General features: G+C 33.8%; 1 protein-coding gene, 1 long non-coding RNA gene and 1 pseudogene across 3 annotated transcripts; all 3 read left to right on the top strand.

Annotated features, from left to right (window-relative positions):
* Positions 1–345: 345 nt before the first annotated feature.
* Positions 346–834, top strand: LOC120135066. The gene is made up of 2 exons (XR_005517221.1): positions 346–442; positions 531–834. It is a non-coding gene; the product is annotated as an uncharacterized LOC120135066 (long non-coding RNA).
* Positions 835–4,140: 3,306 nt separating this feature from the next.
* LOC120135017 (nucleoside diphosphate kinase 3-like) lies at positions 4,141–6,340 on the top strand. Of its 2 annotated transcripts, none has more exons than XM_039151384.1 (7): positions 4,141–4,237; positions 4,803–4,943; positions 5,045–5,082; positions 5,166–5,216; positions 5,636–5,803; positions 5,886–5,998; positions 6,076–6,340. In XM_039151384.1, the coding sequence occupies exons 1-7, from the start codon at positions 4,156–4,158 to the stop codon at positions 6,197–6,199; spliced, it is 717 nt and encodes a 238-aa protein (XP_039007315.1). In that variant the 5' UTR covers positions 4,141–4,155; the 3' UTR covers positions 6,200–6,340. The 2 variants fall into 2 exon arrangements, with proteins under 2 accessions (XP_039007315.1, XP_039007313.1); XM_039151382.1 differs by having other exon boundaries at positions 4,800–4,943.
* Positions 6,341–9,438: 3,098 nt separating this feature from the next.
* Positions 9,439–13,421, top strand: LOC120135013 (annotated as a pseudogene).
* Positions 13,422–17,498: the final 4,077 nt, after the last annotated feature.

The raw sequence follows: 17,498 nt of genomic DNA, 5'->3' as shown, positions 1-17,498 counted from the left end.
CGGGTCTAATTTGTATCAGAGCATCTAAGGTAGGTCTTGACCGAGTACGTTGCTTTACAAGTAAAAAGAAAAGAACGATTTGCAGGAGGAGGCTAAAACGATGCCGTTTCAAGTTCTCTGGTCAAACGATCCCCGTTCCTCTCCTTCTGTTAAACCCTTGTTCGAGCTCTTGATTCCATCAATGTGTAAGCAAATTGGGAAGTAATGAACTGTAAAGTAATTCAAAACGGGCTTCCCAACAGGGTTTCATTTTAAAAGGTTAGAAACCTTCAATTCTTCTCCTTTCTTTTGTTCTTGCTTTGTATAACTCGTTTATGTTATATAGGTTGTTTTGAAGCACACAAAAACTGGGTTTATCTTAAAATATGGAAACAAATTATGTTCTTTTGGTGGAATTTTTCTGCTGCTAGTTGTTGACGGTTGCTCTGGTAGTGTTTCGAAGGTGAGTTTCGTTAACAGATGAAGTTTAATTTAATTGATTAAGCTTGTTGATGGGATTAAGATTGCTTCTCATTGACGTTTGGTTTTAGGGAAATGGTAATGAAAAGACTGGTTTAGATGGAAATTTAGATGGAAAAGAAGATCCAGTTATTGAAAGAGTGGTGCTGATAATGATGCAAGAGCAATGTGGACCAGAAACCCAGTTTGAATGAAGGGAAGAATTTGGTAAAGGATGGGAAAGAATCGGGTGGAGAAGTGATAGGAAACACGAGTGGGAAAGATAATGGAGGAGATCAAGTTGATGGATCAAAAAGGGGTGCTGATAATGATGCAAGTAAGAGCGATTTGGATCAGCAATCCGGTTCGAATGAAGGCAAGAATTTGGTAAAGGATTGGAAAGAATCGAATGGTTAAGTGAAAGGAAACACTAGTGGGAAAGATAACGGAGGAGATCAAATTGATGGATCAAAAGTGGATGCTGACGATGATGCAAAGAAGAGCGATTTGAAACAGCAATCGGGTTCAATTATGAAGGGTTAGTATCGATACCCACGAACAGATTTTGATAAATAAGCTAAGGTTAAGAGATCAGACTCGAGATACCCCAAACACACTTTGATTAATAACAAATTAAACTTTAAGTGATAACAATATTTAATACCAGAACAGTAGAAACAATAACAACTAGGTCTACATAAAATTAACCTTGTTTGAAGCTCAAAAAATAGTTAGGACACTAGAGTTACTTTTAGCAGAAACACGACAATTAGTGGATCCAAGTCAGGGCCACGCCACTTCAGTAGCCAACTAGGCGCTAGATGCCCCAAGACTCGACGGAGTGGTTGGTGGGTGTAAGTTTTTGATGACAGAATTCTGGATTCCCACCTGATAGGCTAGAGGGGTGTGAGCTCCGAGATGACAGAATCCCTCCACCACACCATGATGCCTACCACAGATTAACATATTAGGTTTTAGTATTTTATGTCTTTACATGCTTCAGACATGTGCCGCTGGTAAGCTCTTCAAATAAATGTATAGTGTAGTACAATTATTAGTGAGGCACTGAGGTCGTAAGCTCAGCGTTCGGAATGTGTTTCCGTGGGCATGTTCTTAGGGGCAGATCGTGGGGAGTTATCGTCAGCAGATATTCTAGTGTAGCAGACCAGACCAACAATGACTATCAAAGTACGTCTTGAGTCTTCTTTAGAGGGCATGTAATATTTAATGACCCTTTTTGTATATTCAATCGTAAATTTGATTGTACTGGTATTGTATTTATTTTGGATATATTTTGGGAGCTCCCCAACATTTGTAAACTCATACTATTACTATGGTATGGTTTGTTTTAATTTCATGGATGAACTATTTCAGTAGATTAAAAGCAGTTTTAAAGGAAAAATTTTGGGTCACTATTTCGGTAGTCCCATGTGACATTGTAATCCATGAATCTTCGGGTCAAACTGGATTAAGGTGTTACACTTACCTTGGCTTAACCAACTAGAATTGAAATACCTGGAAATCTTGACTTTGGAAGGGAAGAGGAAGAGAAAATGATGGAAGGAAGAAGAAGAAGGTTTGGTAGGATATTTGGGCGGTTAGTTTACGTGAAATAATAATATAAGGGAGGGGTTTTCAGCTTTCAAAACCTCAACGGAAATTTGCACTTTTGAATCCAAAATCAAACAAAATCACCATTATCCATTGGGCCCAAATCAAGCCCACTCTTCAAATAGCTAAATCCAACCATTTTATTGGGTCCCTTGGTTCGATTTAAGGGTTTAAGGTTGATTCAAACTACTAACCCAGGTTTCGGGGGCGTTACAATTAAAAATTATAAAATAATCACTCAACTATTTATATGCTCCAAACTCATATTTTCTTTATTTTCTTGTTAAAAAATTGACGATCGTCAGAGCTGGACGTTAACCTGCTCACTAGAATATGATCTTAGAATTGTTTGGGTTACATTTTATAGATTGAGTCACTGTTACAATTATGTCATCAAATAAGTGCTCGAAACATTATGTCATTGAGCCAATGCTTGAAAGCAACGGTGGTGTCAGTAGACATCATTAAAATATGATTTTGTCATATCTCAATCAATGTGTTAACGTCCAACTTAGAAAGTCATCAATTTTTTAACGAAAAAGGATGAGTTTAGAACATATGAATAGTCTAGTGATTTTTTGTAACTTTTTATAGTCGGGGGACTCAAGAAAATAACACCCTATAATTGATGGACCATTTTGTAACTTTTAATACTCATAAGATTTAACAAAGCAATGCTATATGGTCGGAGCACCATTTGTGTACTTTATCCTATATTTTATTATTACCAAAACAATACGTTTCGGTGTAAGTTTTATTTTATTTTTGTAAGGATCCAAAATGACATCATTTTTTTATTAAGCTATGGTAATTACAAAGTAGTATATGTTCTAAATACTCTTAACCATTTTACATTGAACACTCAATCACCCTACTGTAGTCACAAGTACTCAAACTCGCGACCTCTAGGAACAACAACGATTTCTTTAACCATTGACATAAGTTGGTTCGTGAGTAGTATAAAAATTAAATGATCAAATTAAAAAGAATTGAAGTTTAGTGACCAAAACAGGAGTAAAATTAAAGTGTAGCGATGAAATTTATATTTTACCCACACACATATATATAAATATTTAAACTGGATTATTATATTAGAATGAATCAAAATTTTGACCACATTTATGCTCTTAATCTCGCATAAACATCTTGCTTGGCGCTGCCACCTTAACACGGTTCTCCATTTTTATACGCATTTTTGTTCTCTTTTGCAGACTTCCCAACACCTTCCTCTTCCTTTAAACTCCTCTGTAAAAATAAATTAGCTAACCCTTATTCCCATATGTAACATACGTTGAGGACAGCTTCCGTATAAGACCTCCAAATTATGAAATACCCTCCGTGAGACTCGATCTCACGACCTCAAAGTTAAAAACCTTGTGTTTTACCAATTGAGCTGGATGATCATTTCTTTTATACACACCCACCAATTCTTATGCCGTGCCAACAATTATTTCATTGAACTTCATCAAACATATTGTTAAATTTTAAAGCTTCGGACACTCGATCCATACGATCAAAGTTGTTTGCATTTCATTTACATAAAACCATGGAGTTGCTTGGCCGCTTAGGGAGGGTCGTGAAGAAGGTAAAACTGTTGCTGAGTTTCGGTACAAACCGATGGCGACTCGCTTTGATGATCGGCGGCGCTTCTCGTGGACTGAGCTTTACGGATCGGCGGTGCTTCGATGATGTTGCTTAAGAATTTATTTTATTTTATTCATAATACACCAAGTAAACCCAACTATTGAAAGATTTTAGGAAAAATAACATCATTTTCATCTAATTTTTTTTGGGAAAAATAACATTATTATTATTATTATTATTATTATTATTATTATTATTTTGATCAAACAAATTAAAGTGATTATAATAATAATATTTATTCTAATTAATCTCAATCGTCTGATAATAAACGTTTAATCATCCTTGCAATAATAAGATTCAGCTATTTGGAAATATTATATAATTGAAAGAGTAAGATATGTAACTGTCAAAATCTAAATTTAGTAATCGGTTCCTAAAACAAACACTTCATAAGAGCTCTCGGCTTGTTTATGCTAAACCAATCCTCCAACAAACGAAGCACCATAAAAATAAAGGAAGAAAATGAGCTCTCAGATTTGCAAATCTGCTGCTAGAGCTATCGGATCACTCTTTTCGGCTTCGAAGAAAGCTCGCTTTTGCTCCGGTGATTTCCTCATCTTATTGTTTTAGCTGCAATTTTCTTTTTGAGAGTATTAGCGATGCTGCGAGTTTATTTTTTGATGAATCTGTTTTCCGATAATGCGAAATATTGTGTTAAGAGTTTTTTGTTGAAATTGGTGGGTGTTATTGTTTAGCCTTTCCATTGTTTGGATGCACAATCATACACTGTGTTATTTCAATTCACTATTTTTAAAAGAATATTTGTGTCTCATACTGGATCTGTATATAGGACTGTTTCAAGAATAAAATACATAAAAAACTTGAAAAACAATTATATTCATAATGAATTTATATTATATCTGATACATTCGAATTTAGTATCTGATTATGTAATTTCAAAAGGTAAAAGATTAGGAAAGAAATGTCTCCTCTTCCTAGTTATCGACTCAATGTTTTTGTTGAAAAGGAAAAAAAATTAATTGTTCCACTTTCATGTTCTTTAACGCTTGTTGTTTTTACCTTCACCGTCACTTTCTTTGAATTTTTATTACATGAAAAGCGAAACCATTCTGTTTTAAGGTATTTAGCTTTTATGTTATTTGCAGCAGAAGGGCGGGCAGTGGCAGCGGCGGCGGCGGCAGCAGTTTCAGTCAATAAGGTGCCTCTTTTATCTTCAGCTTATGGAAATGGTGGTTCTGCCAATGCATCCAGAGGATGGCTTTCAGGAGTGTTTGCTCTTCCAGTGGCAGGTTAGAATTAGATGACTTAAATCTCATAGAATAAATAACCAAAAACGAACTAGCAGCAAAAGCTATGAACTGAATGTTTGTTTTGCATTCTCTCTTTGTAGCTTACATGGTTCAGGAGCAGGAGGCTCATGCAGCACAGGTAATCTATCACATATTCGATTCCATAGCTAAAGTTTTACACATGCTTTTCATCTTTTTTTATTTCCGTTCTTCATCATTCAGACTGAGCGCACCTTCATTGCTATCAAGCCTGATGGAGTACAGAGAGGGCTGGTAAGATTCTTCTTGTCTTTGTTATCAACCTAATCTTGTATAAGACTTCACTATCTTCTAGCAATACATTGAATGTTGGATATTAGTATGTGCCTAACACAAAAATTTGCTGTTTTATGCTTCTTGTCATTACTAGTTTTACTCAAATTGTAGGTATGTCTTAGAAGAAATAAGCTGGATATTTATTTTAATTGAATTTTGAGTGGAAGTTTTGGATATGAATGTACATCTAACATATAAATTAAAGAAAATTAAACGGCATATTGAAAATGGTACTTTAAGAAAAATGAAGAATCAAAGTAACATAATCAGATATTTTGATTTTCTCGTGTTCAAGTTTAGATGTTTCGTTTTCTTTAATGATGGATTGAAATACGACAAATAGTTGCTGAGCTAAAAGGATGTATATTATATTCCAGATTGCAGAAATCATATCTCGTTTTGAGCGCAAAGGATTCAAGCTCGTGGCTATCAAGATAATGGTTCCTTCAAAGGAATTTGCCCAGAAACATTACCATGACTTAAAAGATAGACCCTTCTTCAATGGCCTCTGTCAATTCCTCAGTTCAGACCCTGTGGTTGCTATGGTAAAAACCTGAACTACAAATCTCATCTTCTCCTTGTATCTGTTTCCGACATAGCCGAACTGAAAATCCCATAAAACAACAGGTGTGGGAAGGAGAGGGAGTCATAAAATACGGCCGGAAACTGATCGGAGCCACAGATCCACAGAAATCGGAGCCCGGAACCATCAGAGGTGATCTAGCAGTGGTCGTCGGAAGGTACGAGGCTGAATTTTCTCAAAGAATATTAGTTCTACGATTGCATATAAAATGGGGTTTTGTTTTTTACAATGCAGGAACATAATTCATGGGAGTGATGGTCCTGAGACTGCCAAGGATGAGATCAACTTATGGTTCAAACCACTAGAGCTGGTTAGCTATAGAAGCAACGATGAGAAATGGATCTATGGAGTCAATTGATGACTTTATTTTGCATTGATGATTAATCAGCAGTTGCGGAAAGTTTTGGTCCCGAGTGGGGTTGAGACTTGGGTAGAACTAGGAATAAGAACATTGCTTTTAATACCAAACTCGATGAATAAACGATCATCTCTTTCAAGATACAATAGCATTGTTTAGCGATGGTATCAAACCATCATTATTGATATTAGATTCAATTATTAGAATTTCAATTATTAATATCAATATTTCAATATTAATATTAAAATGTAAGCCTCGATGCAGTCTAAATTGAATTGTAGAAAAATAAAATTTTAAATAATTTTTTGTCAATATTGGATATCTTTAAAAATGTTCAGACTACTTCAATACTATATACAAACTACATGAATATATTTCATACTAAAAATGTGACATGTAAATCTTTTTAAAACATCGAAACCATCTATGAATGAAGATTTAATATGTTTTGTAAATGAGCAATTACTTTTGGTTTTGTTGGTCAAATTCTTCATCTTTGTTCCCTTATATTCTCTTAGGTCATGGATTCTACTCCTCCCCTCTAGGTAGTAGCATTAGATTTAAATTTATCACAAACAAAAGGCTTAAATATACAAAACGTGCCCAACCTATGTCCCCTTTTTCTAGTTTAGTACGTAACATTTATTTCGTTCCAGTTTGGTACCTAACGTTTCATTTCGTTACTCAAAATCGATCAACCCGTGATGGACTGTTAAGTTTGGCCATTAAGTGACACATGTCACAATCTGGTAATTTTAAATTTTTTATTTAAAAATTAAAAATTAAAATTATATATATATATTTTAAAAAGAAAACACAAATTTTGAAATAAATCCAAAACTTTAAAAATCTTCATTTTAACCCTTAAACCCAAGTCGGCCATCGCCTTTTGCCATCAAGGAAGTTCCACCCGACCTCCTCTCCCCTTGGCGACCAAAACCCCATGAAATCGTGATAATATGCTAAAGGAGAAAAAAAATTGGTTAATGAAATTTGAGTAAATTGGTTAACAGTTAATGGAAAAAAAAATTGGTTAACTGACCGAACCAAATTACTCAAATTTCATTAACCAATTTTTTTTCTCCATTAACTGAATTAACTTAATTAATTGAAATTTATAAATAATATATAAATAATATATATTATATATATTAAATATTTAATATTTTTTGTTTATTCGATCGATTAATTCGGTCGGTAAAAACTGAGTTCAAACACCCCTAAAGCTAAATAATATATATATAATATTAAATATTTAATAATTTCAATTAATTCGATTAATTAATCGATTTCAAATTGAATTAACCGAAACTGAAATTTAAAAAACATTAATCGTTAACCAACCGAACCCAAAATTAACCAACTGAAATTTCGGTTCAGTCGGTTAATTCTGTCTTAACCAAACAGTGAACACCCATATTTAGAGGTACTATAAAGGGGTTTTCGTAAAAAACTTTTTGAAGAACTTAATATGCAAAATAAGCTGAAAATGAAAACGTTAGAAAATCCAACGGTTTAGGAAAGCTGATTGCAAAATAAGATGTTAAATAACATATTTGACTTTATTATTTTCATAATTACATCATTACCATAAAACTAATGAAATAGTCTCCATCCTAATATATTTTTATTTTATTATTCTCTTTTTTAGTTGTAGATTCTCAAATATATTTTAGTTAACAAATTATAACAAACCATGAAAGTAAAAAAACTATAGTATTGATATTTTATACAATGTTAATAGTATATATCAATCTCACAAGGTTAATATTTGTAAATATTAAATTTAAAAAATATATATTCAAAATTTTAAAAATATTCACTAATTTTCGTAAGAAATTTTTAATTCATTTTCAAAAGTATTATATCTGAATAATTTCTCTCCAGTAAAGACTAAAGTATTATAAAATATATATGTGCTTAACAACTAAATGTATTGTCATTTTACCCATATCAGTTATCAGCTAAATTTTACCAAATACTTCTATACAAACATTTAATCAAATCAGTTTATCAAATTAGCAAATCAAATCAGTTGTCAAACTAATTACTAGAATCATACACTAACTATAGACTATCAGTTGTTTGTCAAACACCCAAAAATCAAATTTAACCTAACTAAATGCGAATCAACATTTTTAAAGAGAGGATTCAAATTTAAAACTTAAAAATGATATTAATTTAAAAGTAGTCATACATTCCAAGGTTTAATCTTTATATTTTATTTTATTATAATATTTTACGATATTTGAGAATCAAAATATTAATATCTTTATATAAATGTTCGAGATAATATTTTATTCTATAATAGTAAATATCTAAAAAGAAATGGAATCATATGTTATTTTAAAAGAGCATAATCTTTTATTCTAAATAATGTAAGTGGTTTGAATCTCGACGTTTGCGAATAGAGCAAAATGAGTTTAAAAGATTATCATCGTTTCTATAGTATCTGATCTAAATTAGTCGATCGATAGATTAGATATAAGTGATTAATTAAAAAAAGAGTATAATTATTGTAAGCAAACACAATAATTTAATGACAAAGTATATTACAAATAACTAATATAAGTATTAACCATCAAAGTCGTATATTTTAATTCCTAACTCATATTATTTTTATATAAATATATAAAAATAATAAAAATATAAAAATTATTATTTAATAATAATATTATAAATAATAATAATTTTTATATTTTTATATTGTGCCAAGTTGTGATGATTTCTATTGTCCAACACTCAAAAGATTAACATTATTCATATAGGTGGCTTGTTACATGATTTGACGAACTCTGAAAGTGTTAGAAATGTTAATCGGGTAGTTTGTTCTCATAAAGACTACTCAATTAATTTTGATCTCCTTATCAAGCAGTTTTGGTGGTCGGGAATATCTGTCGTAATACAGTTTTAATATACAATTAAGGAAAAACGTTATGATAAGAGCAAAGAAAAACAAATAATATGATATTAATTTTTAATTGTCTATATATTACGAGCTTTACAACTATATTTTTTTTAATGATTTGTGATTAAAACGAAATTAAAAAGATATGATTTAAAAAATTAAATAATTAAAATGAAACAACAAAAATAGAAAAATGATTAAATACATGGAAAAAATTGTAGCAAATAAATTAAAAAGCGACTTTGCAACGGAACATTGGCGAGTTAACTCAACCGCGCTAGCGAGTCAACATAGACTACGCATTTTCTCTCGACGCCGCTTACTATTGTCGTATCCAGACAGACTGAGTCACCTTAAATACAACGCGCTTCACTTTAATCCCACCCTCTTCATTTCCCTTCCAGTTTCAAAACTTCTCCAAGAAAGAAAAAAAAGGGACTCAGATCTGAGGTTCTACCGTTGCTTAATTAATCAGCTCGGACCAGCCTGATTCGAATCCGGCTCAGATCTGTTGCTTTAAAAAAGAAATGGATAATTTGATTTCCCTTGTGAACAAGATTCAAAGGGCTTGTACAGCTCTCGGTGACCATGGAGAAGCAAGCGCATTACCTACTCTTTGGGACTCACTTCCGGCGATTGCCGTCGTCGGCGGTCAGGTCAACACTCGACTTTTGCTTCCGTTTTCAATTTAGTCAACTTTCCCCCCTTTCCCTTTTTTTTCCTTTTAACATTGAGCTGATCTGAGATTTTGAATATTAACAGAGTTCGGGGAAGTCTTCGGTGCTCGAAAGCATAGTCGGAAAAGATTTTTTACCTCGTGGATCCGGTAAAAATAGATTACCACATTAAATCTATCCTTCATCGCGGATGAACATAAGAAAGATTTATTTATTTATTTTGTTTCTCTGGTTAAAAATTAATGCAGGAATTGTTACTCGGAGACCTCTGGTGTTACAGCTTCACAAGAGTGATGAAGGAAGCAGAGAATACGCTGAGTTTCTTCACCTTCCGAGAAAAAGATTCACCGATTTCGGTAAATTTATTATTTTTACCCTTCGGCTTTTGTTTTACCAGCTTTAAGCATCGGCTAGACTTGGATTTTGAACTTGGTCGTTATCTGTGTTTATAGCTGCTGTTAGGAAGGAGATTCAAGACGAGACGGACAGAGAAACTGGCCGAAGCAAGCAAATCTCAAGTGTTCCAATTCATCTTAGCATATATTCTCCCAATGGTATAATCCGTTTGTAAATGCTTACTCTTTGTTCTTTCGGTTTTTTTTTTTATTTCTTATTTATAAGCTTCTTTCCCTTTTTAATTTGTCGCAGTTGTCAACTTGACTCTTATTGATCTTCCTGGTCTCACGAAAGTAGCAGTTGGTGAGTTAACGAAAAGCCTAGTAAATTTAAAGAAAATTTCAAGCCTTATTTTACTGTACTTATTGACTGCAATACATCTCCAAGGTGAACTAAGCAAGGAGTGTAATCTTCAAAGTGCAATTTTCTTTCCCATTGTAACATTTTGTAACTTTTAAACCATATCTTTTTAGCTGTTTTTTCTGCAATGTGATTTGTTAAATTGATGGATTATCTTGCTAAATGTAGAGGGTCAGCCAGAAAGCATTGTGCAAGATATCGAGAATATGGTTCGCTCTATATTGAGAAGGTAAAATGCTTATTGTGTGCTCCTTCTAGGAAAATTTGCTTGAGTAAGATTTATTTAGGATACCGGGTGTTGCCATTTCCTCTGTTTACCAATAACTTTGCAGTGTACATTTTTTCGGGGTTTATGCAAGAATGGAAGCTGAAATTGCTGCGGTATTTTCTGTTTAACTTTTTTTGCAGCCCAACTCTATAATATTAGCAATTTCACCTGCTAATCAAGATCTCGCTACATCTGATGCAATTAAAATCTCACGAGAGGTGGACCCTACAGGTATTCTTTTGCAATTCTATTTCATTATATGTATTTTCCTTGCCATGCACCACAAGTTTATAATATTTTTCTACCTTTTTTAAGTAATATCAAGTGAACTTTTAAGCTATGAGTGTTTTAGATTTGTGCTAATATCATAAAAGGGACTGCTATGATATAAACTTTTGGACTTACGGGCTCAAAGCGTTTTGGTTGCATATCTTGATTTTCTAGTACTAATTGTTGTTATAAACTTTTCAGGGGAGAGGACACTTGGTGTCTTGACAAAAATTGATCTGATGGATAAGGGCACTGATGCAGTCGATGTAAGTTGTTTTTGCATGATTTTTTGACATGCTAACACCTTTTAAGTCTTCAGTATTGGATGCTTGGCATTATCAGGTTCTAACTCATGTTCCCATTTACAAGATGTTGGAAGGCAAATCTTATCGGCTGAAATTCCCTTGGGTTGGTGTTGTGAATCGCTCACAAGCAGATATTAACAAGAATGTTGACATGATTGCTGCCCGTCGTCGAGAGCGTGAGTATTGTGCTAGTACACCCGAGTATAGGCACCTTGCTAACAGAATGGGCTCTGAGCATCTTGCTAAGGTGCTCTCAAAGGTATGCTATTTACATTTTGTGTTATTTTTTGTTGAAACTTTTTGTCATCAATTTTCTCGTATAGAACAAGTGGTACTGGATTCAGTGCTAAATTTTCCCCGGTTTTATTAACGTTGTGATATTGGTTAATGTCTCAGCATTGGAAACCGTGATCAAGTCTAGAATCCTGGCATTCAGTCCCTTATTAATAAAACAATCACCGAACTTGAAACTGAATTAAGCCGCCTTGGAAAACCTGTTGCAGCTGATGCGGGTGTAAGTGTGCTCCTGCTGTGTGTGTGTGTGTGTGGTGATTTTGGGAGTTCTTTGGATATTCTACTTGCAGTTAATTAGTTATAACTTTTTTGAGAATTGTTGCTGATCGAAATGCCACATTCAGGGGAAGTTGTATACAATCATGGAGATTTGCCGTCTTTTTGATCAAAATTTCAGAGAACATTTGGATGGCGTGTATGTATAACATGTCTTATATTTACCTGTCTCTGACTCCATTCAGTTTTTGCTAATTTTGTGTAGATTCTATTTGACTTCCAATTTTGTACACAGGCGTACCGGTGGTGATAAGGTTTACAATGTTTTCGACAACCAACTTCCTGCTGCTTTGAAAAGGTTGCAATTTGACAGGCAGCTATCGATGGAGAATATTAGGAAGCTCATTACTGAAGCCGATGGGTATCAACCACATTTAATAGCTCCCGAACAAGGATATCGTCGTTTGATTGAATCCACCTTAGTTACTATCAGAGGTCCAGCTGAGGCTGCTGTGACAGTATGAAACAAGAATATCTGATTTCCCATGTCTTTTAACTTTAGCATCAGTTCAGTTGTGATTCTTTCTCTAGAAAACTTTTTCGAAAGTTGAATTGATTTCAGTTGTCACATTGTTCAGATTCATTCCATTCTGAGGATCGTTCACAAGGCTATCAGTGAAACTCTGGTATTTTCATCTTTGCCTATCTTGTTCATGTATCTAAGAATTTTCCGCTGTTTTCTATTTCTTGAATGATTGTGATTATAAGCGTCACCTGGGTTTGGCTTTCAGGAATTAAAGCAATATCCTGCACTCAGAGCTGAGGTCGGAAATGCTGCGATCGAGTCTCTTGAAAGAATGAGGGATCAGAGCAAAAAAGCCACACTTCAACTGGTTGATATGGAGTGTTGTTACCTTACAGTTGAATTCTTCCGAAAGCTTCCTCAAGATGTGGACAAGGGTGGCAGTGCTACACAGTCAATTTTCGACCGGTACAATGACTCCTACCTGAGGAGAATCGGTAGGTTCATTTACAATCAATTTAATCAAACCATGTTAAAGCTCAATGTGTATTTTATTTCTGATCATGGATTACTCCAACAAGTATGAGCAGGAACAACGGTTTTGTCTTACGTAAATATGGTCTGCTCTACTTTGCGCCATTCCATCCCGAAGTCCAGGATATACTTGGGATAAATTTTGCAAAACGGTTATCGAACTTATTGAACGAGGATCCGGCAGTCATGGAACGACGAAGCGCTCTTGCAAAGAGGCTGGAATTATACAGGAGTGCACAGGCGGAAATCGATATGGTGGCTTGGTCCAAGTAAGAGGCGTAAATTAGATGGATTGGCGGGGGAGTGGTGGCTTTAAGAATTGCACTTTGTGAACTTTCGTTTAAGGCAAATTATTTAAAATATATTTGAGAATGCAAACATCATCTGTTGTGCATTCTACGTTTCTTTTATATTTGTATAATATGAAAAATGTTCGACACTTTATGGTTTATGTGATTATCTATTCATTAACTTTTCGATTGCAATTCATTAAAAGAAACGGTAAGCGATGTTAAACAGATAACTTTTTTACGATGATATGATGTAATTTTAAAATATTAATAATAATTTCAAAATTAATACAAGAAACCCCTTATGCATGAAACGCGTCGTTTGAACCGAAACTGCAAAAAATATAAATTTTACAAAATTTCCCCCCAATAACGTAGTTCTCTAGTTTGAATTAATACAAGAAACCCCTTACTTGTTTGCAAGCTTCTCCTTTTAATAAATTTCATTTCATAGTTACTTTCAAATTATTTTGAAGTCTGTCATGGGTAGGCTTCCACGTGTTAATACTTTTAACTTTTGTCTCTTTGTGGTGCTTTTCACGTCTTGTTCTTTTCTTCTTGCGGTGATTTTCACGTCTTGTACTTTTATTAACTTTTATTATCTTTCTTCTGTTTAAGACTTTTACAGCTCTTCTAACTTTGTCTTATTTTAATCCTCTAACATGTTGTCTATATTCATGATTTCATATTCATCCAAGGATGGTGATCGAGGTGTTGATAATGCTCTGCTCCATGTTGGTGTTCTTTTTATCCATTCAATTATAGAATAGGATAGTCTTCTTTCCTATTTGCAAATCTTTTAGTAGCGATATAGAATTTGGTTTTAAATATTAATAAGAAAGGTTGGTCTTGATTCCTTATGTTTTGGTTTATTTGATTTTAGACATCGATAAAAAAAGAGATTGATTTTGATCTCTTACGTTATCAATACTTTTAATTTTAATGTATCGATCATTAACTCTTATTAATCTAGTATCATATGTCTAACTTGATATTTTGAAAATAAAACAAAAACCAGTTAATGGTGTACAAGTCAACTAAAATAATCATATTCTTGGGACCAAATTAGGGCTTACCTTATAAATTAACCTCTTCCAACCATTACATTCACATCTCAAATCTTTATTGTCCCAGTAGTTAGAGGAGTATTGTTATCTCTAAAAAATTTGAGTTTGAACATCTAGATTGTCAATAGCTAAGAAATATTTTGAACATTATTACCTTATAATTGTTTTAAACTATTATAAAATAAATCTCTAAAAAGACGTAAATTTTCTAATCCCTAATCAACAATGGTGCCTCCCTTCTCTTGTCGGTCAATCGGAGCTCTACAACCATACTCCTCCTAAGTTCCAGCCCAACAAAGCCAAGAACTCACCTCCATGGTGTCCCAAACTGTTAACACTTTGTTCAACAAACTTAGTATCATGGTTATAACCAACCAACTTGTTGTATAAATAGGCGTGATCTTGGATATGTAAAGGCCATGCTTTTGATGAACAAAATATAATCTTGAACAAAATTTTTTAATCATAGAATCTGTCATGGAGGGGCAGACCGAGACGTCCATGGTGGAACGATTACCGCCGGATATTATAACACACGCCCCCAGTTACTCCTTTGCCGGCTCTCCATGATAACTCGTTGATGAGAAAAGTGGTTCATGATGATAATGTTTGGAAGGCGCTCTATCTGAAGGTACCCAATCTTTCTCGATTCTTGGAGTTTCTTGGCATATACATTTTATGAGTCAATCTAATTTCGTTTGTTAGTATTTTACTTTGGAGCAAGATGCATGACATAACACCAGAAGATGGGTGGAAGGCATACCATGCGGATACAAGAGCCGTAACGAATGTTAATAGCGAATTCTTTAACATCATCTGAGATGAGTCCGTTTCGAGTATGCTCCGGTTATGGCTGAACGAAGATTATGTGCAGTGTGTTCATGCATCAGGGAAACATTTTTCAGAGTATGTTGTTTCCTTTGATTTTTTTTCTTCAAGCTTCTGCTCTATAGTTCATAGTTTTGTTGAAACTCATCGTTTGGGTTCCGGTTGCAGGTTCAGCGAAGTAATATGCAGTTGGCACAGAGAACATAGTTTGTACGAGGCGGTTGATTTTCATGTTAGAGATGTTCGAGTCCGGGTGCTGACTAGGGGTGTAAACGAGCCGAGTCGAGCTCGAGTATTGCTGAGCTCGACTCGACTCGAAAACTCTGAAATGGAGCTCGACTCAACTCGAAAACTCGCGAGCTTAAAATTTTCAAGCTCGACTCGAACTCGAAATCCTGAACTGAAGCTCGTGAGCAGCTCGAAAAGGCTCGAAATGAAAAAAAAAATTCTTAAACTTAACTCGATTGAAGCCTCAAACTCAAACTCGAACATGAACCTTAAATACATGAAATCTTAATGTATTTTTTTAAAAAATCAATACATAAATATTTATTATTAATAATTTTTTTTTTAAAATAAAATTTTAATATATATTTTCGAGCTGCTCACAAGCTTTTCGAGTCGAATATCGAGTAGCTCGTTTCAGCTCGTTAAGAACTCGAGTCGAGCTCGAGCTCGACTCGAGTCCATTCGATCCGAGTTTATCAAACCTTGATCGAGTCGATCTCGAATAGCTCGCGATCTGTCTCGTCTCATTTACAGCCTAGTGCTGACGGATGTAGCTTGGGTTACTATGAAAACCTATACCCAATGGATGACGGTAATAACGCTGCGTTTAACAGTGATAGCTTAGTAAAAACAATAGAATTTGGAACACTGATGAGCATCTTAGTGCATATAATGGCACAAGGTAGATTTGTTGCATTGTTAGATCCCTCATTGACCTAATTTGAAGCACTAAATGGTAGGCCAATTGGATTCAATTTGGGGGTAATGTTAAAGTGAATAAAACAAAACAAAGGCCAATGAAAGGCATTAACATGGATTTTGACCTCATTTTTAGTGGTTACCCGTAAGCTCTTCTATTTGACCAATCTATTTACCCTTTAAATGATTTGGTTTTAATTGAAACATATAAAATAAATTAGAAAATATAATTATTTAATTATATATAAAATATACATGTTGTTTGCACGAACCAACTTACCTCAGTGGTTAAAAGAATCGTTGTTGTTCTTAGAGGTCACGGGTTTGAGCATCAGTGACTGCAACATAGTGATTGAACGTTCATTGTCAAATGGTTGGAAGAATTAGAACAGATACTACTTTATAATCACTTTTAACTTAATAAAAAAATAATATATGTTGTTCACTATCTTAGTCCAAATTTAAAATAATTTAATACAGTCAAAATTAATTGAGTCCAATGGTTAAATAAAAATGAATAATGTATGTGTAGATGCCCCAAAATAACATCTAATTGATTTTGTATCGATTAGAAATTAAGGTTAATATGAAATTCTTTTGGCTCAAAATTTATTGATATTACGTCGTTTCTCCATGTCCTGAAATTGAAAAGAAAAGAGTAAGTATGTGTATTGAGCACAAATTAAAATTTTCGAAACTCAAGATTAAAATTTTATGATAAAAATAACTTCGAACGTGGACTCGTCCCATAATTAAATAATTTTTATATAAGAATTGGACCAGCCCCAAGAATTATATTATAGCACCCGAACCATAATTTGAGATGTACATTCATCCACAATTTAATTCGATTTGATTCAATTCGATCTTTTTCTCTTACCTTTAGTGAAACGTCAAACGAAAAAAAGTAGAAAAACATACAGAAGTGAAAGGAAAAAATATTACAACATTGTCATCTAAATCAAAATCCGACGTACTATTAGACAACATAAGGCTTACGGTTTCAAGATTCTTTACCTAAAGTGAAAAAGGGTAAGAAAAAAATGAAACGAAACTAAACTTACGTGTGATTTGAAGAAAAAAAATAGAAGTTTAAAACATATCAAACTAATAGTTAAGTACTAAATACGTAATTTTCCCTAAATAATAAACTTACTCTCCACATTTAAGAGTGATTCAACTCAACTTCAGATATAATCGACAATATTAGTGTATCGAATACCAAAGAGTTTTAGGGGGGGGGGGGGAAGTGATCCAACAAAACTCAAGATGTTCGGACAAAGGAGAACCGAAGAAATCCACATCCAAAGGCAAACACTAGCTTTTTCAAAGTAATCCAATCCAACGGTTGGGAAGCCCTTGATCTAGTCAAATTGGGGGACCAAATCCCCCACCCTACTTCTGTAAAGTTTAAAATATTTAATTAGAATAAAATA

This window comes from Hibiscus syriacus, unplaced genomic scaffold (genome assembly GCF_006381635.1).
Source record: "Hibiscus syriacus cultivar Baekdansim isolate YM2019G1 unplaced genomic scaffold, ASM638163v2 tig00110602_pilon, whole genome shotgun sequence".
Classification (NCBI taxonomy): Eukaryota; Viridiplantae; Streptophyta; class Magnoliopsida; order Malvales; family Malvaceae; genus Hibiscus; species Hibiscus syriacus.
The sequence above is the reverse complement of the archived record's forward strand: the minus strand, read 5'-3'. Positions and strand labels throughout refer to the sequence as shown.